Consider the following 27,863-nt stretch of genomic DNA (forward strand, 5'->3'; position numbering starts at 1 on the left):
TGGGTATTTGTAGTGCTTGTGTGCACGTGTACATCAGTTTACCTTATAACAGTTAAAAGTTTAATCATCTTCCCCAGCACAAGGTAAATAGGTTAGTCCTCAAACTGAAGGCCCACGTCAGTGTCTTCAGATGGGCTACATAGTGATAACCAGCCCCTGGAAGTGTTGCTGCCGCAGTGGACCACACTTACCTCTTCTCATCACAGTGATGTGAACCTTTGAGGTCTGGTTCCCTGCCGAGGAGAGGACAGAGCAGCTGTATTCAGTGGTTTCTTGAATGGTGTCCCGAAGCCAGCTGAGGGCATGGGCCCCGCCATCAGGCAGTGCATGGGTCTGCATAGGTACACACGTCTCCAGGACATGCCCATTCTTCTCCCAGATGAACCGGACATCTGCTGGACCTGCGGGGACAAGGGCTGTCTCTACATCTCCACTCAAGACTCAAGGGAGCTGCGCAGATAAAGGGCCATCTTGGTCACAAATAGACAAGCAGTGACTTGGGACAGCATTGCAGGTCTCTCCTGGAAGAGCTAAGCCACAAAATCACCCACCTTTAGACCTCACCTCCCCGTTAGACCTCTAACACGCTCTCATGGCCTCAGCCTCTGGCTCGATGTCGCACTATGCACACCTTCCCCAGTGAAGTACCCTGTGAGTATCAGGAGGTGTGGTACCCTTTCTGTGGGTGTTTCTGAGCCCTGGTTCCACATTACTTCGAACTCCTGATATGTCCAGCTCCACCTTCCAAATGCCAGGATTACATGCGTATATCACCACACTATACCTGGTTCTTAGGGTTTTTTTTTTAACAGTAATTATTGAAAAGATAAAGATTATAGCCAAGTGTGGTGGCACACACCTTTAATCCCAACACTCAGGAGGCAGAGGCAGGTGGATTCTGTGAGTTCAAGAGAAAAGTCTCTCTACATAGACTCTGTCTTAAAAAAAAAAAAAAGACTAAGGCCACTTGTTTTCACCACACCCCATTCAAGGGGGCACTGTGGGTGACTTCAATTTGTCTGACAGACAGGATCTTGGCAAGTGGGTAAGGCAGGGTCACCCAATAGAAGAAAGAGGTTCTGTGACCCAAAACAAAAGACCCTCCTCACAAGCAGGCAGAGGCTTAACCTCAGACCCTTAATTCCTTATAGAGTGTTTGCGGGTTGTCATTTCTAGGGAATCCTAAAGAAAAGCTGAGTTCTGGTCACAGTGTCAAAACCAGTTGTGATGGCAACAGGTCACCTCCCTGTTAGCCCTGACTTATGGGTATATATAATCTGGGTCTCAGACTTCATCCTAGAGCCCCAGAACTTCGGGCCATGCTAGGACAGGCTGCACTCCATCCAAGCAGAAGGCAAAATAAAGCAGCTATACTCATACATGGCTCACTCTCTGGTCCTACCCTGGACTTGGCTGAAGATGGTCCAATGGTTTAAACCAGCCTAGTGGTGCTACATTTTGCCTGTTACCGCTGCCATATGTGATTTACCAAGCGGAGCTGGGCAGACCAGAACCCTCTAGCCAGGTCTTGCCACCTTCATGTCAGCACACACACACACACCACATGTAGGTCTGGCTGGCTGGGTCCAGCTAAGCACCCACCAGCATGAACAAGGGTACCCTCTTGCTGAGGGTCCTGGTTCTTGACAGTGCCTACATTTCCTTCAGCCTCCCTGCTCCTGATGAGCTGAGGTCACTTGAGCTAATGTGGCAAAGCAAATCACATCCCCAAGGGCAGCCCCTGCTTGACCAGAACATCTCATGAGGATGGGCCCCTTTAGGTTCTCTGGATGCCAGCTAGCCCAGCCAGGAATGGAAAGCTGGTTTGATGGGGGACACTCAACCAGAGGAGAAAGGAAATAGCAATTTCCACAAATAAACAACAAAAACAAACCCATCAACCAAGCAGAAGCTGGGAATTCTTTTTTTTTTTTCTTTTTTTGGTTTTTCAAGACAGGGTTTCTCTGTGCAGCCCTGGCTGTCCTGGAACTCACTCTGTAGACCAGTCTAGCCTCGAACTCTTGAACTCAGAAATCCACCTGCCTCTGCCTCCCAAGTGCTGGGATTAAAGGTGTGTGCCACCAGAAGCTGAGAACTCTTAAGAATCACCTGGCATGTCCCTACTTATTACTAAACTCCTGGGTGCCCACAGGATGTTTCTGTTAGTAACAATTAGGAAATGTCCTGGGGGTGTGACACAAGTGGTAGGAAGCCACTATAGTGACAGTCATGAGGACACTCTCAGAAAAACTGATGTTAAAAAAAAAAATGAAAAACATGTAGTACACACAGTGTTTGGCGGGGCTCCAGTGGGTTAACAGAACGTAGCATGTGTTAGGGTGTATACATGTGTGTGCTCAGACATGTGGGGGTTGGAGGTTGATGTCACTCAAGTGTCTTCCCCTATTGCTTGTCACTGTATATACTGAAGCAGGGTCTCAACTAAACCAGAAACTCATTGAATCAGCTAGACTGGCTACCCAGCTTACTCCAGGATCTCCCTTTCCCGTCTCTGGAGCACTGGGATTATAGCTGGGCTATTGGAACAACAGCCTGCCAAGCATTAGGCACATGCTAGGGACCAAACGTCTGGTCCCCATGCCACACAGCAAGTGCCTTGCCCACTGAAATACCTCCTCAGCCTGGGGATCAGTTTTATGTGTATGGGTGTTTTGCTGGCATGTTATCGATGTACCACAAGCATGCAGTGCCTGAGGAGGCAGCATTGCATGCGCTGGAACCAGAGCTGCAGGGAGCGTGAGCCACCATGCAGGTGCTGGGATTCAAACCCATGTCCTTTCCAAGAACAAGTGTTCCTAATCACTGATGCATCTCTTCAGCTCCCTGAATTTTTAAAATATATTTCCAAAAGCTTATGAATAACAAATATGTTACTTTTATAATGTGAAAAGCCACTGAGACAGAATTGAACTGGGTGTGATGATGAACACCTGTAATCCCAGTACTCAGGGAGGCAGAGACAGAGGGTTAGCAATAAGTTCAAGGCCAACCTGAGCTATATAGCAAGTTCCATAATTCCAGGCTAGCCAGGGATCCATGCTAAGGTTCTGTCTCTTAAATAAATTAACTGAAAAAATTAAATTAAAAAGCAAACAAACATACGTAAGATGACCAGGAATGTGCTAGTCTCTGAGGGACATTCCAACGGTGTCCCAGAAGCATCTGTGGCGGGCTGGTGAGATGGCTCAGTGGTTAAGAGCACTGACTGGTCTTCTAGAGGTCATGAGTTCAAATCCCAGCAACCACATGGTGGCTCACAACCATCCATAATGAGATCTGATGCCCTCTTATGGGGTGTCTGAAGACAGCTACAGTGTATTTACATACAGTAAATAAATTTAAAAAAAAAGAAGAAATCTTAAAAAAAAAAAAGAAGAAGAAGCATCTGTGGCTACCTATCTGGCTGCAGACCAGTGAACAAGCCCTGAAGACTTAAAAAATTCTATAATTTGCTTTCTACTCAAGTGTTTTCAAGTCTAGCCACTGACAACTCCATGCATTACAGGCATATATGAATATATCTACATGCATACGCATACACATCTGTACACAGATGTTATCGACTGGGAAGCACAACTGGAGTCATCCTTTAGTAACTACAGGGCATCAGTTCTAGATCCCCGAGGACATCAAAAGACATGTTTGCAGAAAACCTCCATGTACTTCCTCCTAGAGACTTTGAATCCTTTTTACATTTCTTAGAACTCCTAATACTATGCAGACACTACCTAAGTAGTTGTGAAACTGTTTAGGGAACAATGGCACAAGGAAGCCTGTATAGATCCAGGACAGGTGCAGCTTTGTGGATTTGTACTCAGCTGGTAGGATCCTGGGTGTTAACCTGCAGATTTTAGGGCCAAGCACTTCCTTTGCATAAAACTCAATGCCTTTCATGACCATATTGTCTTAGCCATTCCTCTGCAGGAGAGCATCATTCTACAATCCAAGTGGAAGAACTAATTCTTGAGGTGTTGCAACCAAGGAATGAACACGAGACACTAACTCCAGTTGCAAACACAGAAGACTCTGGAGGATTCTCCTCACCAAAACCTCTGGCAGAGAATCCAGGTAGCTGGAGCTGGAGCTAATCTCCAAATCCCATGAACAGGAACCTTCAACTGCAAAGCTCCTGAAAGATCAAGTCTGTGGTGGGAGGTAGAAACATGTAGGCCACACTGGCCACAAAGCCCACACCACAGCACCTATAAACATAAATGTGGCATAACTGTCAGACGTGAGAGAGATGAAGAAATACTTACTCGCTGCTGGTTAACTATCCAGTTCCTTCTGAGTGCAGAAATCAGAGAGAGGGAGAAGGAGTGTTAAAAGCAGTGGGCAGTGCCACCCCCTTAGTACTGTGCCATCTGGCACTGGGTGGTGGACCCAGAACTGGACCTACGTGTCACAGTTGCCCAGGCATGTCCCACCCACACAGTTCCCAGAATTCTTTCACTTATGTCCCAGTTAGGGGATCACTGAAGCTAACAGGTGTTTCTGTCTTGTGCCATCTGACTCAAATACCTTCGTGTGACGGTAAATATTGTCAGCTTGACAGGATCTAAAATCACCTAGGAGATATGCCTCTAGGCATACCTGTGAAGTTGGCCATGGTGGCGCACACCTTTAATCCCAGCATTCAGGAAGCAGACTCAGGATGATTTCTGGGAATTGGAAGACATCATGGTCTACGTAGTTCCAGGCCAGACAAGGCTACACAGTGATGTCCTCCCAGCCCCGCCCAGGGGTAGTGTCGAAGAGCAAGCTGAGCACCAACACGTATCACCACTTCCTGACTATAGATGTATGCCCCTGCTGCGTTCCTCATGGACTCAGACTGTGAACCATAATTAAAACCTCCCCTTAAATTGCTTTTGTCAGGTATTTGGTCACTAACTTGACATACACACATGGGCTCTTTCTGACATGAGTTAGGTCACTAAGTCTCTTGGGAAAGATTCTGACCCACCTGTCCCCATGGGCTGGGCATTCCCCAAAATCCTGCACACTGGCTACAAAGGCTCTTTCAAAGCTTCCCTCAGCTTCAGGGAAGCTCTGTCACCCAGTTTCACCCAAGACAGATGAGCAGTCTTGGACCAGGCAGGCAGAGCTTTTAGCATATTTTTTTTTCTAGAAACTCTCTCATACTGTAGCCTCAGAGTCCATAAGTTCCCCCAGTGGTCATATGCCATTAATCCAGACAGCTGCTAGCTCAGATGGCACCTCATTTGGCCCTTGCCAGCCAGGAATTTAGATCAAGTTCAAGCATGTCTGTTACCTGTGAGGGGAGGCTTAAGCTCAAGACCCTCTCCCTGTCTCTGTCCCCAGATACCTCATCATCAGGACCGCACCTGGAGGTCTTGAGAAATGACAACGTAGCCACCAATGGTTTCCTAGAACTGACTGAAACAGGGCCGCAGAATGAGGAAGCTGGGCTCTGGACTCCGGGGTACCAAAGCTTCCGCTCAAGTTGGATGCTCTTGGCCGATATCATCTGCGTTTAGGCTGGATTAGTGAACTGAAGCAGCAGGCAGCCTAAACCATGTGGCATACATACTCCAGGAACTGTTCCAAGGCACCCAGCCCTGAGTCTCACGGTAAGGGTCATGTGATCGTTAACACACACACCCCCTGAAGGACCAGAACCAGGAAGAGCCCCAATGGCTGAGAAGGCTCTTAAAGGTCATGGATATAGGAAACCACTTTCTGGCATGACACTGCCCACTTTCTCCAGCCCCACCCACCTGGCCACCCACAGAGGCCTCCACTAGTGCTCAACAGGAAGTAGGAGGGGCCCCAAAAGTCTCTGTGAGCCCAGAACCGGAAGCTGCCCAGACCCCCGGAGAGGAAGCAGCTTTCATAGTCCCCACCACTCCAATTCCTCAGCTCTCTTAGGGGGCCCCAGACCCATACTCCAAACGGGCTAAATGAGGGGACCCGAAAATGTACAGGTGCTTGACTTGGAACCCCGCTTGGTAAAAGCAATTTGCGTATGCTGTTAGTAAAACACCTGAAGTGAGAGTCTTAGGTTTGTAGGGTTTGTAGCGTGGGTGACTTATCTAAGTACTTGGCGTAGGTGAGATGTGGTGGTGGTGTGGCTGTGTGCTATGTGGTTTATATGTGTGCATAGTGTTTATGGACTGAGTACATAACATAGTGTTTACATGTATGTGTAGCATAGTATGGTGTGTGCAGTGTGTGCGTGTGTGATGCGGTACATGAGGTATATACAGGAAGCATGTACGGTATGATGAGGTATATGTGGTGTATGGTGTGGCGTGGCGTATGTGGGGTGTAGCACGTAAGATGTATGCATGTAGGATGTGATGCGTGGGCATGTGGTGCTGGGCGTTATGTGTGATGTGTGGTATCTGTGTTGTGTGCAGTGGGTAGTTGTATGCTTGTGTAGTGTTGGGGGTATATGTGATGTGTATGTGGTTTGTATGTGCAGTGGAGAGTATGTGGTGAGGTTTATGTGTGGTGCGTGGGGGCATGTGTGGTGTGTGGTGTGACATAGTATATGTGATTCGGTGTGTGTGGCATGGCATATGTGAGGTATGGGGATGTGTGCTGTGGTATGTGCTGTACATATGCCAATCCCTGGCAGCCCGTAGCAGGACAGAATAATCGTGAACCTACCAGTGATGTCAGGATACCTGGGAAGCAACTGCAATGTAAGGACAGACACTGCAGTGGCTCCAGTCCCCCACACACCTGGCTGGGTATGCCAGGACCTCAGTGCTGGGCTGCAGACTTGGGCACAAAGACTCCAGGAAGGAACTAAAAGAGAGTTCTTGCAAGTTCTAGGATGTAGGCAGCTTGATCTTCCCTGCAGCCATGCTTGGGGCAGCTCTCGTGTCTCCTGATGCTACCTGCCCTGGTCATCTCACTTGGGTATGCAGAACAGGGCGTCTGAACTGCCTCATACCCTGGGAAAATTCATCCAACCCAGATGACATGGAGGTCCTGGGTGGGAGCAGGAGTGGGAAGACTAGTACAAGCCTAGCTGTCTCTCTGACCTCTGACCTAACCCTCTGGAGGGGTGAGGCTCCCCAAAATAGCTCAGAGTCACCAGCAGAGCCACAGTGGGCACTAGAACACAGGCCAAGGAACTGAAGAGTCCCTGTTCACCCTCTCCTTAAATCTCATGTTCTAAAAACAGCTTGCTAGGCCTTTAATCAGCCAGCCCATGCCACTTACAGCAACCATACAAACAGCTGTTGTAGGAAAGAGAAAAACCCAGGTCAGGACTCCCAACTTGCCCCGTCCCGCTCTGCCCTGGGCATGTATTATGGGTTGTGGTTGGTCTAGGAGAGCCAACTCTGGTCTCACCTGGGACAGCTGCCTTTACCTCCTCAGCAGACCTCAGAGAGAGAGAGCATACAGTTTTTTGTAGAAAAGTTACAGGGAGTTTAGTTCAAAGCCACATTGCCTCTGCTTCAGGTAAGATTTTCTGCAGACTCAGACCCAACCTGCCACCAGCTCAGAGATAGCAGAGGCCCCACCAAAGCCCTCGCAGACAATAACCAGCAATGCACATCACCAAGCCTGCACCAGCTACGTGCAGCCTGCGGTGCCGTTCCCTAAGCTGCCTTGCCTCGGTGGAGCACAGGACAGAAAAGAAAGGCCCCAGATACGGTCAAATGTTTGTGGGAAAAATGACAGGAGAAAGAGGGTAAGGGAGGGGATTTGGTCCCACGTCTACTCAAGACACAGACACGTTGCATGTACATGTGTGTATGTGGGTATGAGTGCTCTTGTGTGTAGATACATGCAAAGGCCTGAGGCTATCAGGAATCATAGAGACAGAATCTGTCAATCAAACTCAGAGCACTGCTGAATGGCTAGTCTTGCTAGCCAGCATGCCCTGGGGACCCCATCCCTACTTTCTGAGGCTGGAATTATAGGTGTTTCACCAAGCCTACCCAGTACTTAGGTGGGGGTCTGGGGATGAGGACCCCAGTCCTTACGCTCCCACAGCAAGTACTGTAATCACTGAGCCGTCTCCCCAGCCCGTGCTCGATCCACTCTGAGGGGCTGGGAAAGGGACTCACTCTTCCATTCCAGTTCCCACTCACACTCTGCACACTTCTGGTCCCCCACAGCCCCCAGCCATGGTTCCTCAGTCCCTGGCTTCTAGTGTTCCCTTAGGTCACCAAGAAGTTCAAAGAGCACATCTCCTGCCTCTCGTGGTACCTCTGAGGAGTAGGGACGTTGCTGGCAAGGGTAGACACGAGTCGTGTGCAAGCCCAGCCTCCGAGGCCTGGCAAGAGTGAGATAGGTTTTAGTTCACTACCGCCCATGTTGGTGGCTTTCCTGTAGTTGTCTTTGGAGAAGCCCACCTTCCTGTCTCACTCCTAGACTATCTATCACCTTAGCAAACAAGTCCCTGCTTCAAACTCCTCCCCGTGTTGAAATGCCTGACGTCGTAGTCTCTGTGCATTTAACAATGAAGTCTTATCTTCCTTAAGGAAGGCCCCAGTCATTCACTATCTCCCACATGGGAGGATCCGAGCCTGTGAAAGCCTTGCTCATGTACGGGGGTCCTGAAAACACTCCCCCAAATGTGATGGCTTGCCCCTCAGAGATGGGATTTTCCATTGGCTGCCCGAGGCTAAGAGACTCGAGAAAGGGCTGAAGAGATGGATGGCTCAGCAGTTGAGAGCACCAGAGGACCCAAGGTCAGTACTCAGCATCTACACCAGGTGATGTACAGACAGCCATGTGTGACTCTGGCTTCAGGGCGTCTCTTCTGCCCTTTTATGCACTCACATCCATGTACACACACATAAATAAATGATCCATCTGAAAATACCTAACTGAAGAACAAGCAGGTATCTACATGAAGGCTTGGTCCACAGCACTAAGCACAAGACTGGGACCACTGGGCACAGTGACACACACCAGGAGACTCAGAAACCTGGGGAGGGAGGCTGAAGCTCAGGTGTCCAAGGGTAGCAGCCTGGGCAGCCACAGAGTAAGACCTCAACTCAAAAAGGCACTCAGCGGCATGTACCTACTGATGCCATGTCATGGTACACAGGTCCACAGTAACCTGTCCACCCTCCATGGGGTCACCAGCTGCCACTGGCATGTTGCATTCACAGACAACACAGGCCCCCAGGATCCTAGAGCTAATTTAACAAAACAAATAGCACTTTCAAGTTCTCCATAGCTACGATAATTAAAAAAAATTTTTTTAAGATAAACCGGATTTGCTCTTCCTTGAAAATTAACTATTCCTCACTTCCGTGCAAAGGCCAAAGCCCTCAAGTAGAGATGGGGGCTCCGGGTATTTCCAAGCCAAAGAATGGTTTTGGTAAACTACCGTCTTTCAAGAGTCTATGTCCTTATGTAACATTCTTCTGCATAGGGAGAGAGCCTCTACCTTATGGGGTTTATGCCTTATGTATTTATTCATGCCATGACTGGGACCTTACACATTCTAGCCACACATTCTACCACTGGATTTATCCCGATTCCTATTTTAAAATTCCAAGACAGGGTCTTGCTAAGTTGCCCAGGCTGGCCTTAAATTCCCTTCATAATCCAGATTAGCCTCATCTGGCTCTCTGCTATCCTATAGGACCAGTTTTCTGGCATACAACAGTGTCTACGCTACACCTACGGCTGCTTCTATGGCACTGCAGGCTACAAGCTCAGAAGCTCTAAGATCTAACACCTGTATCTCTACGGTAAGATGCCGGATGATCCCTGTGGTAGCTCTAGCAACAGCTTCACACTGTTGACGGTTTATCCCAGGATCAATGGGGCTGAAAGCACAGACAACTGAACCACAGGCAGTTAGGGAAGCAATGAGAGGCAAGGGCAGAGCGAGAGGACAGCCATGGACACTCGGGCCCTCAACTCACCTGTGGCCTGGCAGAAGAGGTAGAAGGTCCCCAGCGCCTGCACCTGCTGTGCCTGGTCACTCAGGAAGGGTGGCAGCAAGGTGACTTGCTTACGGCTGTTGGGCCCTGAGGCCAAGGCCGGCCAAGGGCTTCTGGGAGAAGATGAGTCAGGGCCCAGACAGGACAGAGAGGAGCCAGGAGGAGGGAAGGACTTAGGAGATGAGGCTGTGAGACAGAGGACAGAAAAGAAGGCACTGAGGAAGAAGTCATCAGAACCATTCCCATGACGGAGAAGGTAAAGCAAGAAACTGGACACATGAGATGGGAAACGACCAGAACCCAAGACCACCCCAACCCAGGGCCATCACAGAGGGACAGGAGGCCCACACAGCCTCCACTAAGGCAAAGGCTGGCCCAGTCAACGATAAAGCTTCTGGTTTATTTGGGTACTTTTCAAATGTGTACAGTTCCAAGTAGAAAAATAAAAACAAAGTAAATCTTATAAACACAAATGTTTACACCGAATGGCAGACCATGTCATGCTGACAATGAGTGTCTACACGGCACAGGGAATCCAGAGTCTGTCACCCTCTACATGGAATGAGTGTGTTCCACACACAGTTAAGTGAGAAACAAATGTCAGAATCATACCACCCATCAACATCCTGAAAGACACTGGCACGAGTCGGGCTGCAGCAGCGGCTGCCCACACGGGACGTTGAGGCCACCGTCCGAGGCTGGGAGCCCAACGACCCAACCCATTTCTGTCTTTCATGGACAGTCAAGGCGGAAGTCCAAGGGCAGTGGTGAGAGACGGAAGCAAGGAGAGACAGGGTGTGATCCTCATGAAGGCAGGATCCATCAGGGCAGGAGGTGCCAAGCAGCAGCAGGGCCATGGGGTATAAGCCCTCCTCCCCTCACGGGACCAGCCTAATCGCCGCCCACAGCCACTGGGCCACCTGCCCTCACTCAAAACCCACCTTGTAGATGTATGGCAGGAAAAAGAAAAAAAAAGTTCAGAAAGAAAATCCTTCAAAATGAGTAAGATTAAAAACTAAAAACAAAAACTCCACTAAAACCGAAAGGGTGAGTGAGCTCAAGGGACTGTTTTAGGCCTACATTCCTAACAGCAGGAAAGAATGAATTTAGCAAAAATAAGTCTATCCCTGAGAATCTTAAGCAACATAGCCATATTTTATCTCAATATATAACCAAAAAAAAAAAAATCTAGAAAATGTTCATCTTCTCATGAATATTAAAACATCTCCTCCTATAATTTAAAAAAAAATGACCTAAGACATCAACACAATAGGAACGAAAATCCTAAAAAAAACAATTAAGGAAAGAAAAAAGTCTGTGCCGTCTGGACAGCGGGAGATAAGTTACCAATCTGATAAACTAAAAGGTCATTTCCAATCTGGAATTAAATTATCTTTCAGTGGCTGCTGGGAGAAGCGAAGAGGAAGAGGTGGTTCTTCTCAGCCCATGGAGGTGGCCATCTCTCCCCGAGGACACAAAGGGCTCAGGTGCATAAGCGCTCCAACAACTGCAGGACTTGAGACTGGAATAGATACTTGCTTCCCAAAAGGACAAAGGGGACGAGTCACAGGCTCAACCCAAGAGAGAAAGAGACAAAGAACAGAGGCTGGCACACAGTGACAAGACTCGGCTACTGAATAGGCTCAACACAACACTCTCCACGAAGACGGAGGGGCACGGGTTGGGACATGCTGGCCTCAGTCCCCGTCAGCGTCCGAATCTGCAAACTTCAGTTCACACTTGACATCAAACGGTTTGTCCCGGGCAGAGAGTTCGTCGATCCGTTGCGAGTCCTCTCGATCCGTGGGGACTTTGCTGGTGATGGTATCTTGCTCCGTTTCATAGCCAGTATCCAGGGCTGGCTTGGGCTGGTCACCGTTCTGCTGTGAGAAGCTCCCGGGCTCGACCAGCGTCTCCTTCACACTCTGTTCCAGGTCAGAGAAATCTGACTTGGGTTTTTTCTTTCCAAGCAGCAGGGCTGAGCGGAATTTTAAGCACTGTCCGGGCAGGTAGCCCTTGTAGCAGTTGTAGGAAAAGAGGCAGAGGAAGAGGACAAAGATGAAGAGGAGGAGAGACATGAGCAGGCGGTTGTCACTGGACTTGAGATACACCGTCTTCTCTGAGTGGAGCTGGGGGACTGTGTTGATGACCATCTTTGGTTCACAGGGTGTGCCAGTGGAGGAGGACTTGGGAGGTAGAGTGGCGGCCCTTGGGGAGGTTGCCCACAGAGCCGGGGTAGGGGGAGAGGACCCCTGGGTAGATGCCATTTTGGATGTGATCCTACTACCTTCTGTCTGAGCAGCCTGTGAGGTAGGTGATGGGGGGATCCGAGGTACCATCTTCACTTCTAGGACGTGCTTGGCGAGCAGCTGGGAGACCGTTTTATTCCTCACCCTTTCCTCCGACAGGCACTGGTACACACCGCTGTCTCCGTCTGACAGGTTGAAGATGAGCAGGTGCTTCCCGCCCACGAAGCCATACTTGGGACTCACGGCCTTCAACTCGCCGTTCTGGAACTTCCACACCACCCGGGCCAGGTTGGACTTTTGGAAACATTTGAGTTCCGCAGTGCCGCCGTGCTTGAAAAAATGCTGATGGAAACTTTCTTTACTCTTATCTGGAACATCAAAATAAATGTGCTCACCGTCAACAACTCCATCTGATCGCTCAAAGTGCTTTCAAAAACAGGTTAATACCCACAGGGCGGCACAAGGCTTCGAGCCACTGGAGCCAGGTGGAATCTTCAGGACCAAGGTAAAGGACATCCGTGACCCTACAGCAGCACCCCCCACAGTGAACGAACTGGGGATAGCTCTGAGAAAATCTGTTCTCACCCTGGCCCTGGAGAAAACTCAGCAGGCTGAGGGGCTGGGCTCAGCTCCCTCACCTACAGTGGCATCCAGTCAGCTGACAGACTTCTGCTAATGGCTGAAGCAGGCCAGCTAGCAACCAGGGACCCTCTTCTTACACTCTGATGTGGCACAGGGCTGGGAAGTGCTGGGAAGGCAGACTAGAATCCTGGTCACAGTCATTTCCTGGTGGCTAGCCATTAGCAGTGGGGCCCCCAAGAGGGCACCAGAACTAACCACAACTGTATCTTTTGTCTGAAACACAGGAGATGGAATATTTGCCTATATAAAATGAGACAACTATCTTTGGAAGGGGACTGAAGTCTAAACATGAAATTCTTTGTCATTTGTGACACTTTATAGCCTGAAGGCAATCTGATGGCATTTTCTGTATGTGAGTATGTGTTTATATAGAAAGAGGCCAGGTAGCAGTTACCCCGCTTTGTCTTTTTCTGTGACAGGGTCTCTCATTTGTCTGGTACTTGCTAAGTTGGCTAGGTTGTGCAAGGCCAGTAAGCTCCAGGGATCCACCTGCCTCACCCTTAGGGCCAGGACCACAAGCATGAAGCTCCATGCCCAACTGTTACATGGGTTCTGGGGATCAAACTCAGATCCTACCAACTGAGCCAGATCCCTCGTGTTAAGATACTCCTTTCTACGGTAAGATTTTTTTCTCCTTGATGCACGACACTGTTTCACACTGTTCCTGAGTACTGTTCTTAGATTAGGGCTATCTGGCCATACCCAAGGACTCCTTCCTTCTCATTCCCAGCATACTCAGGTTTTGTCTACAGAGCCCAGCTAAGCAGAACAGAGGAGCTTGGCGTGGACCAGGGCATGCTTCCCAGTGAACTGATACACCCTGTGTGGCTTTGAGCCCTCTTTCTGTAACCAAAGGGACAGAGAAAAATCACAGGTCTGCTGCATGACACTTGACTTCTGTTCGGAGAGGAGAAAGGAAGACAGATCGCACAGGACCACCATGGAACTGATGCCCCAGGAACTTTGCCAACCCAAGGGCGGAAGCAAAGGAGATCCACTCACCCATGCACGAGGACGTGTCGCCACTCATGTCCTGAATCCAGCCCCTAAAAGACAGCAGGCGCACATTACTCTCTAGCTCGTGCACTGGGCACAGGCAAACAGACCTATCTATACTCATACCTGCTGGAGCCCTCTGCCTGGTGCAAGGTAACGCAGGCCTTGATGGCCGGGCTCCAGGCGCAGTAGGGGTCCCGTGCTAGCACACAGTCTTCACAACTACCGTGCTTTCCGCAGAAGGCCAGGGGAGCTTGGACCACTCCTGAGTTGGAGCCAGCATAGACAAACTTCCTCCCCTGTGCATGAGAGACAGACAGCAGGTGTAAGGTGGACTTGGGCACTGGGAGGGGCTGCTAGCTTCTCTACCAGCTCCTGGAAAGAACTGCACGGAGGAAAAGGCTCCCTGACTCATAATAGGCCACAAGGCCTGACCACCAAGACTTAAATGACAGATGAATTTTCATTGTCACCTTGACACACTTGCAGAGAAAAGAACTACAGCTGAGGAACTGCCTATATCAGCTTGGACATGTCCGTGGGGCATTTTCTTACTTGCTAATTAATTAGGATGGGTTCAGCCCAATGTGGGTGATGCACTCCCGACAGTCCTGGACTTTAGAAGATAGTAGCTAAGCAGAAGCCAGAGGGCAGGCCACTAAGCCACTTCTCCGTGGTCTCTGCTTCAGTTCCTGCCCTGGTTTCCCTCAACGACTATAACCTGGAAGAGTGAGCCAAAATAAATGTTTTCCTCCCCAAGCTGCTTTTGGTCAGAGTGGTTTATCACAGTGACGGAAAAGCACACTAAGACAGAAATCTTGTATGAATATACAAGGTGTCCTGTGTCCCAGGACGATTCAAATGCCACCCAATGAATAGCAGGGCCTGGGACCTGACACCACCTTTCCATATTTGGGGCTGGACCTATGTCTGAGCGCACTGCACTCCCTAAGCAGCTTCTCTTCGGAGAAAAGACAGTTCTGTCCCTGTTGCTGCCAAATTGCTCCTCCTGGAGGGTGGAGGGAGGCTCACAAGACTCAAAGGAGAGGAAACTTAGGGAGACTGACAAGTTGTTAAGATTCACAAGCTTCCCCCCTCCCAACCCCAAGGTTATATAAGCAGTACACAATTACTGTCGAGAGCAGAGACTGCCCTGCCGAGCTGCCTGCTAGCTCTGCAGGGAGCTCCATCTATGCAGCTGCCTCCCTCTGAGTCACCCATGGGCTTGTAAATCATCCCTCCTGTATCTTGTAAATAGTCCCCTGTAACTAACTCTCCCAAACCTCACAGGCTCACTGAGCTCGACTGGTCTGTCCTTGGTGCCCTATCTGGGGTGAAGACTTTCATTTGTGTCTTGAGAAAACCCACATTAACAGCCCTCTCCAGCTGCTTCCCACTCCTAATTTGACACCCCTCCTGGACTCTCTGTAGGTGACACAGCACTGCAGCTGGAAGCCAGAGGGGCACAGCCTTTAAATGCCAGTCTTGTCTCGTGCCAGACAGTAGGTGTACCTGTGATAAGGACACGTCCTTATCATTCATCTCTGAATCCAGCATGCCAATGTCACCACGCCCATCAACATCTCGAAAAAAACAAATGGAAGGCCATCAAAATTAACCCAGCAAGAGACACTTTCTGCTTGCCTGCATTTGTGAGCAAAGAGTGGCAAAAATAGGCCATGGTGCCCCCGTGTAAGCACACAGAGCTTAGCACCTGCAAGGCCCTGACTTCCAGGACAGGAGGATGCCATGTCACTGGCTACATGCCAGGGCCAGCATCGCACCTGGTGCTGGCAGGAGCCCAGCACACGGGTAAGTGAGACTGATGGACCCTTGGCATCTGTAGTGGCCAGCTACCTAAAGAGAACTGAATCGCAAACATGGAGCCCACGGATGTGCAGTTCACAGGGAAAGGTAACACCAGGCCACAGAGTTCAGCAGTATCCCAGAGCCAGGCTTTATAGACAAGGGCAAGCGGCTAGCACTGGCACTTGAAGCCAAAATCGTGACCCTGGACCCATCTGTTCAGTGGGTTACAGCAGAGTCCTAGCAAGGAGAGGGGAGCACCTGTAGCCATCGGACATGAAGCAGGACAGGGAGCAGCTGATCCTGCTCCCAACTTTCCCTGGGTTCAGTGCTGCTCCAAGCTAGTCCTCCACACTTAGGAGGCTCACATGCCCTCAAAGCAGTCACATTAACAAAAAGCTTACACACAGAGACACCACCTTATGAGGATCATCCAGTGATGCCCAGGGTCACATGGCAGCATGCAGTAGAGTCAGGATTTGGAGACAGCCCACATTCTGAACTGTACTGTTCTATCCTAGACGTAAAATGTGGTGTGCACATCCTACCAAGGCCAGTGGACAAAGCACAAGTTCCAGCCAGCAGACCAAGCACCCAGGTCATTTCTATATACTCCACCACCTAAAGGACTTTTATGCCTCATTTTATTTTTTGCAATGGGGTTTCACTTAGTTCAAGGCTGGCCTTGACTTTGCTATGTGGCTAACACTAGCCTTGAACTCCTGGTCCTCCTGCCTCCACATTCTAAGGTTTAGAACTATAGGTATGAACCACTGCACCCCACTCAACTGCTTAAAAAAACATTTAATTAATTAATTTGTTTATTTATTTTTGAGAAAGGGTCTCCCTACATAGTTCTGGCTGGCCTGGAACACACTATGTAGACCAGGCTGGCCTTGAACTTACAAAGATCTACCTGCCTCTGCCTCTCGAGTGCCAGGATCAAAGGCGTGCACTACCACCACCTGGCTGGAGATTTCTATGAAAACATCAGGCACCACACAGCGTGGCATCAAAGGCAGGTTTGGTCATCTATGTTTCCATGGCTTGTGGGAGCACAGTGCAGAGCTGAGTACCTGTGACTGAGACCTCTGCAGAGCCTGCCCGACGTGCAGGATGGTGTGGCGGGAGCTCTAGAGGCCTGTTATTTCTCCTTACAAATTAGCAAAAGTGTTGTGTCCTACCTGCATTCTTTCAGGTTCAAGGCACAAAGACATTTTCCCAAGTTAGTAACCTCCCAAAAGCTCCAGTGGCTTCAACCTCGCTGGCTCTGCCATGCCTCCTCCTAAGCCTCAGATCCTACAGAAGAATGCTGAAAGAGTCCACAGGACCGTCCTAGCCCGTCTTAGCCACAAGGGAGACAAGGAAACGGACCTGCCCCTCCCCCCACCACCACCACATTACCTTCTTTGACGACAGCAGCAGAGTTAGGACCGGTTCAGCGTCCTGGAAGAGTTGTGTCTCCTCGACAACGTGTACCTCTTTTGCAAGGATGACGGCTTTATGAAGAGCTCCCCGGTCTGCAAGGTCAAAACACAGGTGAGCAAGGAGGCCCTAGAGGGAACTGCCAAGAGTGCCACCCTGGTTAGTTTTAAGTGTCAATTTAGTGTGACCTGGAATTGCCTGGAAAGAGCCTCGACTGAGGGAATTGCCATTTGACCTGCTGAAATGTCTGTGGAGGACTGTCCTGATGGTTGACTGATGTAGGAAGACCTAACCCATTGTGGAAGACACCATCGCCTGGACAACGTTAAATGAAGAAAGCTAGCTAGCTAGGCATAGGCAAACCAGCGAGAAACACAGTGAGCAGGCAGCATGGGTGTGTTCATTTCTCTCTGTCCTTGACTATAAATATGATGTGACTAGTTGCTTAAGTTCCTGCCCTGACTTTCCTGAAGTGACGGATGATACCGTAAGCCAAATAAACCCTCTTCTCCTAGGTTGCTTTTGTCCTGGTGTTTTAGCACAGCAACAGAAATGAAATTAGGAGAGATTCCAGCCTTGACAGCAATCACACACACTTGTGGACACTCAAGTCATTCCCTCAGTGGGGTGTTCAGAAGAGGACACTTCTGTCCCATGGTGATTCCAATGACATTCACCAACAAGGTGTAAGGTGGCTGTTGTACTCCACGGGTCCTCCAGGGGAGGTCAGGGGCCCAGACAGGCAGGCGAGGGCAAAATGTTCAAGTCATCTGGGAAGCTCTAAGGGTAGCCCCTGGGGCTCAAGCAGACACCAAGCTCCAACTCTCCATCTCCATCCCAGAAGACTTGTCCGAGAGAGAGTTGTCTGTCCAAAGCCAGCTCAGGGCAGGACAGAACCTGCCTTGTAGAAGGGGGTGGAGTTTCCTACTACCAATTAGGAACTACCAGGCCAGTCTGACTGGTCCCATGACAACAGGGACTATTTAACTCCACTCCAGCCTAGGTACGGGTTGGGACTTGCATTAGTAACCAGTGTCCCAGGTATCTGAAAGTCACAGAGACTCAGAATCTCAGGTGCTGCGATACCTCAGAAATCCTCTTTCATTGTCGCAAACCTTCCTGGCACCTGGAGATACCAGATCTATCCACAAATGACTAAAGCAAATTTCCCAATCTTACCCAGGAACCCACCTGTGCTGATGAACATGACGTCATAGAAGGTACCATCCAGGGCCTGGGTCCTGTCTACCACTATCTGGGTGTAGTTTACATTTTTTTTGATCAGCTTGGGCCTGTTGTCTATCGGGGTCACTGAGTCGTCCATCAAAGGGTGGTCTTTTACAAACTGTAGCGTTTTGTCTGGGAGATTCAAGGAGCTGGTGTAGTTGGCTGCCCGGGCCTCACTGTCGATACACTGCAGGGTAAAAGCATCGTGGTCACATGTCCACTTGGCTTCAACAGAGCACAGAAGAGCGGCCCTGAGGGCCACAGTCACACTTCTCCAAAGAGTAACAGGGGCTAAAGTGACTTCCAGAAACAAAGAGCTATGCTATGAAAGCACAGTCACAGGGCATAATTGTCTTAGGATCTAGTAGAGGAATTAGTCGTCAATGAAAACACTTAGCAAACTTCTCAAATTAGAAAACACCCATTTCACAGCTTTTCTATGAGAAGAAAGTATGCCAAAGGAAGCTTGTTAAATATCACACACACACACACACAGAGAAAGAGAGAGAGAGAGAGAGAGAGAGAGAGAGAGAGAGAGAAAGCGAGGGCGAGCGAGCGAGAGCACAAGAGAGAGCACAAGAGAGAGAGAGCATGAGAGAGAGAGAGAGCGCCAGCCAGATTCTAGGTAGCACAAAAGAAAAAAAAAGTTGGAAAGATTTCCTAGTCATGTTAAACTGAACATAGCACACATATGAGAAAAAATAAGGTGTCAAGGTCACACACCCACAGAGAAGTCTGTCCTGGGAGAGCTTCAAGAGCCAGGTAGGGCGCTATCCAAAAGCTACCCCCAGCCCCCACGCCCATTCACCACCCGGCAACAATATGCAGGCAATCCTAGAATTTTCTGTACTAGTTTACTGTATCGAGGAGGAAAGGATATGATTCCTGTTATTTAGTGGACAGGCTGCCTTAGGAGACAGCCTAGGCTATGCTGACAAACAGGTTTTGTCTGCAGAAAACCAAGAATGGAGCAAGCCTGCCATTGCGCAATGTCCATCTCTCAAAAGAGCCTGGTGGCACACTCTCACGTCTGGGCAGCATGGAGTGAGACTTGTTACCCAACACAGAAGAGGTCAGTGAAGAGTAGCTTCACCATTCACTCCAGGCCCAGGCGCACCACTCAGCCCAGTGCCCAGATTCCTGTTGCCATGCAACCTGCTGCCGAGAGGCTCTGGGATCTGTGTGGTCTCATGCTTGGGACCTTGAGATCCAAAGAGAAGATGAGCCCTCCCTCCCCAGAGCCCAAGACCCTGCTTACTGCTCCAGGTCTGGGAGTGGGCACTGGACCATTGTAGCGCACCCACTTGGTGTGAGACTGCTCCACTGTGGCACTCTGCATGTATTTCCCACGGGAGAAGACGGCCTCCACCGTGGCCAGCGTGTAGGCACAGACCGCTGACAGACCCACATTGTTCCTGTGAAGAGGAATCCGTGAGAATGTCAGGGGGGCAGGGGGTCATTGGGGTGACCAGACCCCAACTGCTAAGCTTTAACTCACAGCTGTGGGGTGAAGACTGCATAGAACACAGGCTCCTTGAGGTCCGGGGCCCTCAGCACAAACACATCCTGAAGTATGTTGAAGACCAGACCACTGTCTGGCCTGGAGCAGATCAGCCTGGCCTTTAGGAAGGAGGTCCACTTTTTTTGCAAAGTCCGAAGGCCGCCCTGGTCACCCTGGAATTCCAGAGACAGCACATGGCAGAGGCAGCACAGATGGCCAACCACAGAAGCAGAGGTTCATATGTCCCCAGCCACCGGCCCTGCCCAAGACTGCTGCAGACAGGTTATGTAACCAAAGCAATACCACTGTGTGGGCCAGGATCATAGAATACGAAAAGAGCCAAGCACACTCGATGACAACCAAAACAACCACATCTGTGTCACCCCAGCGTGCCACCGGCCTTGTGTCCTACAGCCTTCCCAGGTGGGACCCAGGAAGGAGCACAGAGGAGTTAAGCAAGCAGTAGGTGACCTCCTTCCCACCACAGACCCCAGCCCTGCGGACTGTCCCAGGGCAAATATGTGAGCGTTCATTAAGAGCTCCTTCTGTGTCCTCTCTGCCTGCTCGACTCTAGACAAAGCTCTAGGGCCCCCTAGTCATTTTCAGTGAGACAACTGAGACAAATGGGACAGTTATGAACTGCACTCAACTCTGGGCTGGAGAGAAAGAAGCCTGCTCTGTATGAGTGGTCTTCTTTTCTGCGATTTCAGTTACCCGTGATTAGTCACACATGGAGAATATCACAAGTGCTACTTTGACTCTTTTTTTTCCCCTTTGAGTTTCCTTTCTTTCATGTATGTGTATGTGCGTGGTGCACTTCTATATGTGTGTTCATGTGTGGGTGCATTTGGAGGCCAGAGTTGAGTCAGGTACCATCCATCTTATTCTTTGAGGCGAGGTCTCATAATCAAACTCAGAGCTTGCTGATCAGGACAGTCCCGAGCCCCGATCTCCACTTTCCTAAGTCAGAACTACAGGGGGTCCACTCAGCATCTATAGGAGATCTGAATTCTTGTTCTTTTGCTTTCGAGGCAGCATTTTAACCACTAACATCGTACCAGTCCTACTTTGGGTCTCAAGAGAAACCATTCGCAGATCTCTGTAACTTTTATCACTAGTCAATGCTTAGTCTCTTACCATGCTCCAACTGTACATTAAACTTTTCCACAGGGGTCTCTACCCATCTGCACCAGGACTGTGGATGGGAACGGGGGAGGCAGGACCCACCTTGCACACCCTGGCAACTCGAGGGATCATCAACTTGAAGACGAACTCATACTCCACAGACACCTCCGTAAAGAAGAAGTAGACCTTGTCATCTTCACTCTCCGTACCACCTGGGCTTTTCTGGATCACGTCAGCAAAGACGAAGCTAGGCTCTGTGGAGTAGCATCACAGGGTCGTTTCTGTGGGTGTCTGTACATGGAGCTGGCATGCCACCTCTCTACCTGGCTCCCCATGGCAAGTGCAGCCTCAGAGCCTGAAAGCTTCTCTTCTAGGACATCTATAGTATGCATATCACACTTGTGAACTCCAGGCCTGGATGCTGCCTGCCCTCTTCAGCTTCACCAAGGTGGCCACAGAGGAAGCCAGGTGAGGCCTCCCTGCTAGTGGGTGGTCTGGAAAGCCAGAGTATCTGCTGATTTAAACAAGGGCCAAATCGGCCGGTGTCAGCCTTGGAAGGATTCCAAGACTCTGAGAGGCCCAAGGAGAAATTTGCTGTCTCATATCTTAGTCCCCACAGTCTGACTCGTGATCAGGGGGCTTCAAAAAAGCCCAGCATCACTAGCCAGCATCTCCACGAAAAGACACCCATGAAAGGCCCCCATCATCCATACCTTGAAGTGAGACTGAAGAGATGCTTGTTTGGCAGCAAGGAAACATTTCAATGCCACCTGGCCTGACCCCAGAGGCTCTCCATCTACGATCACACCCCAAACCCAGTATCTACATTCTCAACTTCCTGTCAGAGTTTCGTTTTATTAAAGTCTCCCAAGCTGTTTTTTTTTTTTGGGGGGGGGGGGGGGGGGGGGGGCTGGGGTGCGCTGGGGTATGACAGAAGCAGATTTAAACAATGCTGTTAGCAGTGAGCGAGATAGTTACCCTGGTATGGACTTTGAGCAGTTCCAAAGAGCTCCCACTGCCTGGGATCTGACATGAGCCCCCATGCCCCATGCTTTGGGGACAGCCAGAGGAATGATAAAATGGTAGACCCATGAAGCTGGCAGCACACACTTCTTACCGTTCAGCCACGGGATGGCATACTCCGTCCTCAAGGGACTGTGGGAAGAGTTTCGAGAGATGATGGGTTCACTGCCCAAGAAATTATATGACGTCCCTGAGTAGAGCTCGCCCCCTGCAGTGGTGGAAAGGGAGGAGGGAAGGGATCCAGTCAGAGCTTCTGACATTAGCCCAGGCTGGCCTATAAGTAAGCCTAATGCTTCCACCTCTGCCAGGCTATCACACCCATACCATGCTACCATAATTATTTATACCCTCATTAATTCCCTGTAGGGAAGGAGGGGCCTCCTCATCTTCTGTGACATGCATGTCTGCTTCCTACACCAGCATCTCTCATCAGAACAGTCACAGTCACCCAATTTAACTGTGTTTTTCCAGGTTAAAGGGTCATAGCTAATCACAAATGAGAATTTCCCATAGTCAGCATAGCGACGGCAGACACTCCTCAGTGTTTGACACCCTGGAAAGCCATCCTAAATAAAAAGCACTGTAAATCAAAAAAGATGTTTAGGTGCCTACACTGCCGGGCAGCATGGTCCAGCCTTACCCACTTTAATACACTCAGAACCCATACTTCAGACTCTGACTGTGCAGAAGCGTCACATATGACGCCTGTACTGTAATATAGTATTGAATGTCTCAAAGTTCACTGGATATTGTACATTGACAGTAAAGCTTGAACCTTCACACTGGCTGAAAGATCCCAACGTGAACTATCTGTACGACACTGTGTGCCTCCTTAGCCTCAGATATGCAGGACACAGCAGAGGCTTGCAGCCACAGCAGCATCCAGGTGGTGCTCACAAAAACAGACAAGAAGCATTTACTGCTGCAGTGGGGCCTGAGTTTCCCTCTGAATGATAAACTCAAACTAACTGAGGAGGCTGTGCCATGGGTCTCGCACCTTCTCTGAAGGGAGCTAGTGTCAAAACGAAGCCAAGGAAGGCAGGACTGAGGAGGGAAGAGCTGAGTGTCTCAGGTGGCAACGTCACATGCCACCATAAACTCAGAGAGTGAACGAGCCTCAGACGCAGGACTCACCAACCATGACTGATGTGTAGCTATGGGCGGGGTCGAAGGGGCATCTTCCTTTGCCGTCTTCACTCTTCCCCAGAAACTTGAAGGATGTCAAGTTCTACAACGGAATAAAAAGACATCTGACCTCTCGGTGCTAAAGACATGTCCCTGCACCATTTAAAGGTACAGATTCCTTCGCTTCCGAAGACCAGAGTTTGGAGCAAGTGGGCTCTGACCCATGTGGGTCCCACCCTGGGATCGTTGACACCTGAAGTACATCTCATGTGTGTGACAGAGTCTGGGATATATATGCAGGATCAGAGTCTCAGCTTGCTCAACCACACTTCTCACAAAACAGGCAACATGAACCAAACAAAAACAATCCACAGACTCCTCACCTCCATCCACCACCGGCAGCTCCCGGAGGATCCGTTCTGACTACTAAAGCAAGCTCACTACACCTCAGGCCGTGTTGGGATCAGGCTGTGCCCAGCTCTAAGCTGCCCCATATTGTATAACACAGTGGTCTCCAGGCTGTGCCTTGCCTTAGGAGACTCCGTTGTACAATCAGCTTTTGATTCCACTCTGGGAAAAAGGATGAGTAGGCCCTGGGTGGACCTGCAAACCACACCATCTGCCATGTACCATCCACCCATAACAGATGGATAGATGATTTATTCCTGGGAACAGAAAGAGGAGCCATCCTATGAACTCTTGGGCTACATGGTTGTATTAAAAATGCCTGGGAACCCAGCCCCAAGAATGAACAGACCTAGGTGTAACTTCTTCACCTGGTTCCTTTAAAGTGATGGACACCCAACACTGTGATGGACAGCCCCACAGGAAACTCTCAGCTGATACCTGGCTTATACAACAGGGACATCCTTCTGCCTTGGAAGGCTCTACCCTCCAGCTTCTCGGAGGCTTCTAGCTCTCTAACACCTGACTGTAGAAGCTCCTCCCCAGCACTGGTCTGGTTTGAAATCAATACAGCCAGGGCTACACAGAGAAATCCCGTATCAAATAAGTAAAAGATTAGAATAAAAGAATCTGTATTTGCCTTGGCCAGATCACCAAGGTAGCCAGGATTAAGTCATAAACTGATGTTACTAAAACCACCAAACCTTATGAATGTACTGTTATTGAATAAATTCTGGCACTAGGGGGGGATACAAACATGTTTGGTGTCCATGTTTCTGGCACAGTATGCTCATGACGGCCAGCAGGTAACAGAATCTTGTGATAACCTCTTTCCACCTGACAAGGAAACCTATTTCATATGTCTCAGCTTTCTACTACCGTGATAAATGCCTTGACCAAAAGCACCTGGCATTGGGAAGGGTTACTTCAGCTCACAGTTTACAGTCCACCAATCAGGGAAGCCAGGCCAGGAACTCAAGGCAAGAGGCTAGAGTCAGGAAGGGAAGCAGAGGTGGTGGAGGAGGGCTGCTTACTTGGTCAATCCTCACGACTTGCTTAGCCTACTACTTTCTTATAGACCACACAGTTGTGGGGAGCTGGCCCCTCCCACATCAACCACTAATAGGAAATGCCCTAGAGGCTTGCCTACAGACATATCTTATGGAGGTATTCTCTCAACTGCGGTTCCCTCCTCTCAGAGAAGTTCAGCTTCTGTCAAGCTGACGAAAATAAAACCGAACAAGAAACCGACACCATACAAAGAGAAACAGATCCACCCAAACATTCATACACAATGAATCAGAACGTCCTCATGTGGAGAAAAATGAGATACAGCTCAACGGCAAGTGACAAATTGTGTGTGTGTATGGGGGGCAGAGTGTCTACAAAACGATGGTGAATAATTTCCACCTCTGGATTTACACGAGGCGTTCAGACACATACAGAAGAATACAGCAGAGGCAAGACGTTAAAGGGACAGGAGCCACCCACGGGACAGCCCATCAGAACACCAGGATTGCTGAGATAATCCAAGTAGGCCGTCACTATACACTTCACACACTGGAGAGGTCAGGGAGCAGGGCTGCCTACCAGACAGGAGCTTCCAGCTCTGCCAGAAGACTGCTGGCTGGAAGCCACAGGCCAGCAAGCACACAGGGTTTCACAGTGTCTGCAATGACCAACGGGCCGGTTAAAACAATAAAGGTCACCAGTCAGGTTAGGAAGTGTGAGCTGGGGTGACAGTGTGGACCACTTGATAAGACCCATCTGTCGTCACACCTCCCAGAGATGCCTGGAGGCTCCTGGGGCTGTGCCCTGCTCTAAGCTACTGGATGGGGAGGAGGGACGCTGGCGATCGCTGTGTTTTCTTAGCTGCAATGATGAAATCAACTGTGCAAGAGAATGTCCCCATTCTTAGGAGAGATGCTTGTAAAGACCTATGGGGACCACGGGCCACCCTTTACCAAGTGTACACAGACACACACACACAATTACAAATACACACACCTGTACACATGCACACACGACACACAGAATCCACCATGTGGTCTAGGTGCACAAACGTACAGAGAGGGACTCTCGTAGGTTTGAGGTTTCTTTCTTTCTTTTTTAATTAAAAGCGTCAGAATTTCCTAGTGTGGTTTTTTTCTTAATATATTTTTTTTTAAGATTTATTTATTGCATGTATGTGCGTATGCTATCACTGTCCTCAGACACACCAGAAGAGGGCATCGGATCCCATTACAGATGGCTGTGAGCCACCATGTGGTTTCTGGGAATTGAACTCAGGACCTCTGGACGAGCAGTCAGTGCTCTTAACCGCTGAGCCATCTCTCCAGCCCGCTTGCGTAGGTTTAAACCAAGCATTCTGTCTCCTTCCCTCACACGCAGGTACTGCTCTGTATTGTAAATGTCTACAACGGTCCTGAAGCTCTCGAGTAAACAGACTGTGGTTCAGGCAAGAGGTGCTGATGCGGAAAGGTCTCTCCTGTAACCACCCTCTTCTTTTCCTTCTCTGCTCGGTTTCCTCATTTTTCACTTACAATGCCTCTCCCAATGCATGCATGTACGCAGCGTGCGTGCGCGCACACACACGCGCACGCACACACACACACGCACGCACGCACGCACGCACATACACACCAGCAATTTTGGTTGCAACCCAGAACAGTTAGTTTAGCCAGGTAAACCTGAGCAGTGGCCTCCCTCCCCAGATGTCTATATAAATACTCAGTGTTTTAATTCTCTCTTGACTTCTTTTTTCTTTAGAGCTGTATCTTGCAACCTAGGCTGACCTCATACTCATGAGGTCAGTGTTGGGGATTCCTGGTAGCCTGGATACCTAGCTGTCTAGGTGAACTTCTTCTTTTTTGTTTTTTTTCTTTTTTTCTTTTTTTTTTAAAGATTTATTTATTATGTATAGTGTTCTACCTGCTTGTACACCTGCAGGCCAGAAGAGGGCACCAGATCTCATTATAGATGGTTGTGAGCCACCATGTGGTTGCTGGGAATTGAACTCATGACCTCTAGAAGAGCAGTCTGTGCTCTTAGCCTCTGAGCCAACTCTCCAGCCTCTTGGTTTTTTTCAAGACAGGTTTTCTCTGTGTAGCCCTGGCTGTCTTAACTCACTCTGTAGACCAGGCTGGCCTCGAACTCAGAAATCTGCCTGTCTCTGCCTCCCAAGTGCTGGGATTAAAGCAGTGCGCCACCACTGCCCGGCCTAAGTGAACTTCTAATGAGACTGTTTTGTCTAGTTATATCCCCAACTGAGGGGAGTGTGTGTGTGTGTGTATGTTTGTGTGTGTGTGTGTGTATGGTGTATAGGCATGTGGTGAATGTATGTGTGGTGCTGGGGATCGAAACCCAACATCTCTTGCAATCTAGGCAAGCCTCTTGTGATAGGTTTGTATATGCTCGGCCCAGGGAGTGGCACTATTAGAAGGTGTGGCCTTGTAGGAGTATGTGTGTCATTGTGGGTGTGGGCTATAAAGACCCTCATCCTAGCTGCCTGGAAGCCAGTATTCTGCTAGCAGCCTTCAGGTGAAGATGTAGAACTCTCAGCTCCTCCTGCACCATGCCTGCCTAGACACTGCCATGTTCCAGCCATGATGATAATGGACTGAGCCTCTGAACCTGTAAGCCAGTCCCAATTAAATGTTGTTCTTTATAAGACTTGCCTTGGTCATGGTGTCTGCTCACAGCAGTAAAACCCTAACTAAGACACCTCTAACTGAACTAACTATAACTGGGAGTGAGCTTTAAATTTCAGCTGGCTGAGGGTTTAGGTGAACGAGGCTCTTTACTTCAGGAGTGTCCTCCACTTGGGATGCCAGCCATCTACAGCCGACTGCAGCAGAGCAATGAACTACTCTCCTGCCTCCGTGCCTTGCCCTGCCTTGCCCTGCCTTGCCCTGCCTTGCCCTGCCTTGCTATGGCACCACTCACCCCGTGCTCAGCAGACCAACACAGTACAGGCTACCTTTCCTTGAATGCTGAGCCTCATGGCCATCAGATATACAATAGAAGACTTGTTGAGAGCCAAGGTTTTGGCATTTGGTGGAAAATTTGGATTTATGCCCAGTAGAGAAGAGAGGAAACCTGTATACTATGTTTCATATTTGTTATGGTTTATAAAATGTCATCCATGGGCTCATGGGTTTGTCTCCTGGTGGTGGTGGTAGAAGTGGGGCCTACCGAGAAAGCGGGTTTCTGGGGGTGGGCCTGGGTGTTTATAGGCCAGCTCTACTTCTCCCCATGCTGCCTTCTTCTGTTTTGCTGAGGTGCCTTCTATATTCTTTTTCCTTTAAGTTGCTTTTTATCAAGTATTTGGTCACAGCAAGGGCAAAGTAAGTGACTTGTAATATACATCGTATTGGTAAACTTTCTTGTGCTGGTTGAGCCTACCGAGAAAATGGCTCTGGAAGCAGGGTT

At 49.5% G+C, this 27,863-nt stretch overlaps 1 protein-coding gene across 5 annotated transcripts in view; it reads right to left on the reverse strand.

Annotated features, from left to right (window-relative positions):
- Nucleotides 1-27,863, reverse strand: part of Sema4d (semaphorin 4D) — a 105,178-nt gene that overhangs the window by 5,109 nt on the left and 72,206 nt on the right. For 4 of the 5 annotated variants that reach the window (XM_028771999.1, XM_028772001.1, XM_028772000.1 and 1 more), the window contains 10 exons: nt 23,037-23,130; nt 21,997-22,110; nt 20,982-21,133; nt 19,752-19,927; nt 19,512-19,668; nt 18,218-18,440; nt 17,006-17,121; nt 13,922-14,094; nt 13,802-13,845; nt 10,288-12,525 (listed from right to left, as the gene is read on the reverse strand). In XM_028771999.1, the coding sequence (XP_028627832.1) occupies nt 11,606-12,525; nt 13,802-13,845; nt 13,922-14,094; nt 17,006-17,121; nt 18,218-18,440; nt 19,512-19,668; nt 19,752-19,927; nt 20,982-21,133; nt 21,997-22,110; nt 23,037-23,130 (2,169 nt within the window). In that variant the 3' untranslated portion in view covers nt 10,288-11,605. Of the gene's footprint in view, nt 1-191; nt 402-9,890; nt 10,095-10,287; nt 12,526-13,801; nt 13,846-13,921; nt 14,095-17,005; nt 17,122-18,217; nt 18,441-19,511; nt 19,669-19,751; nt 19,928-20,981; nt 21,134-21,996; nt 22,111-23,036; nt 23,131-27,863 lie in introns of those variants that run through there. The other variant, XM_028772004.1, reaches the window with a different exon arrangement.

The sequence above is a fragment of the Grammomys surdaster genome, unplaced genomic scaffold, assembly GCF_004785775.1.
Source record: "Grammomys surdaster isolate TR1022 unplaced genomic scaffold, NIH_TR_1.0 211, whole genome shotgun sequence".
Taxonomy (NCBI): Eukaryota; Metazoa; Chordata; class Mammalia; order Rodentia; family Muridae; genus Grammomys; species Grammomys surdaster.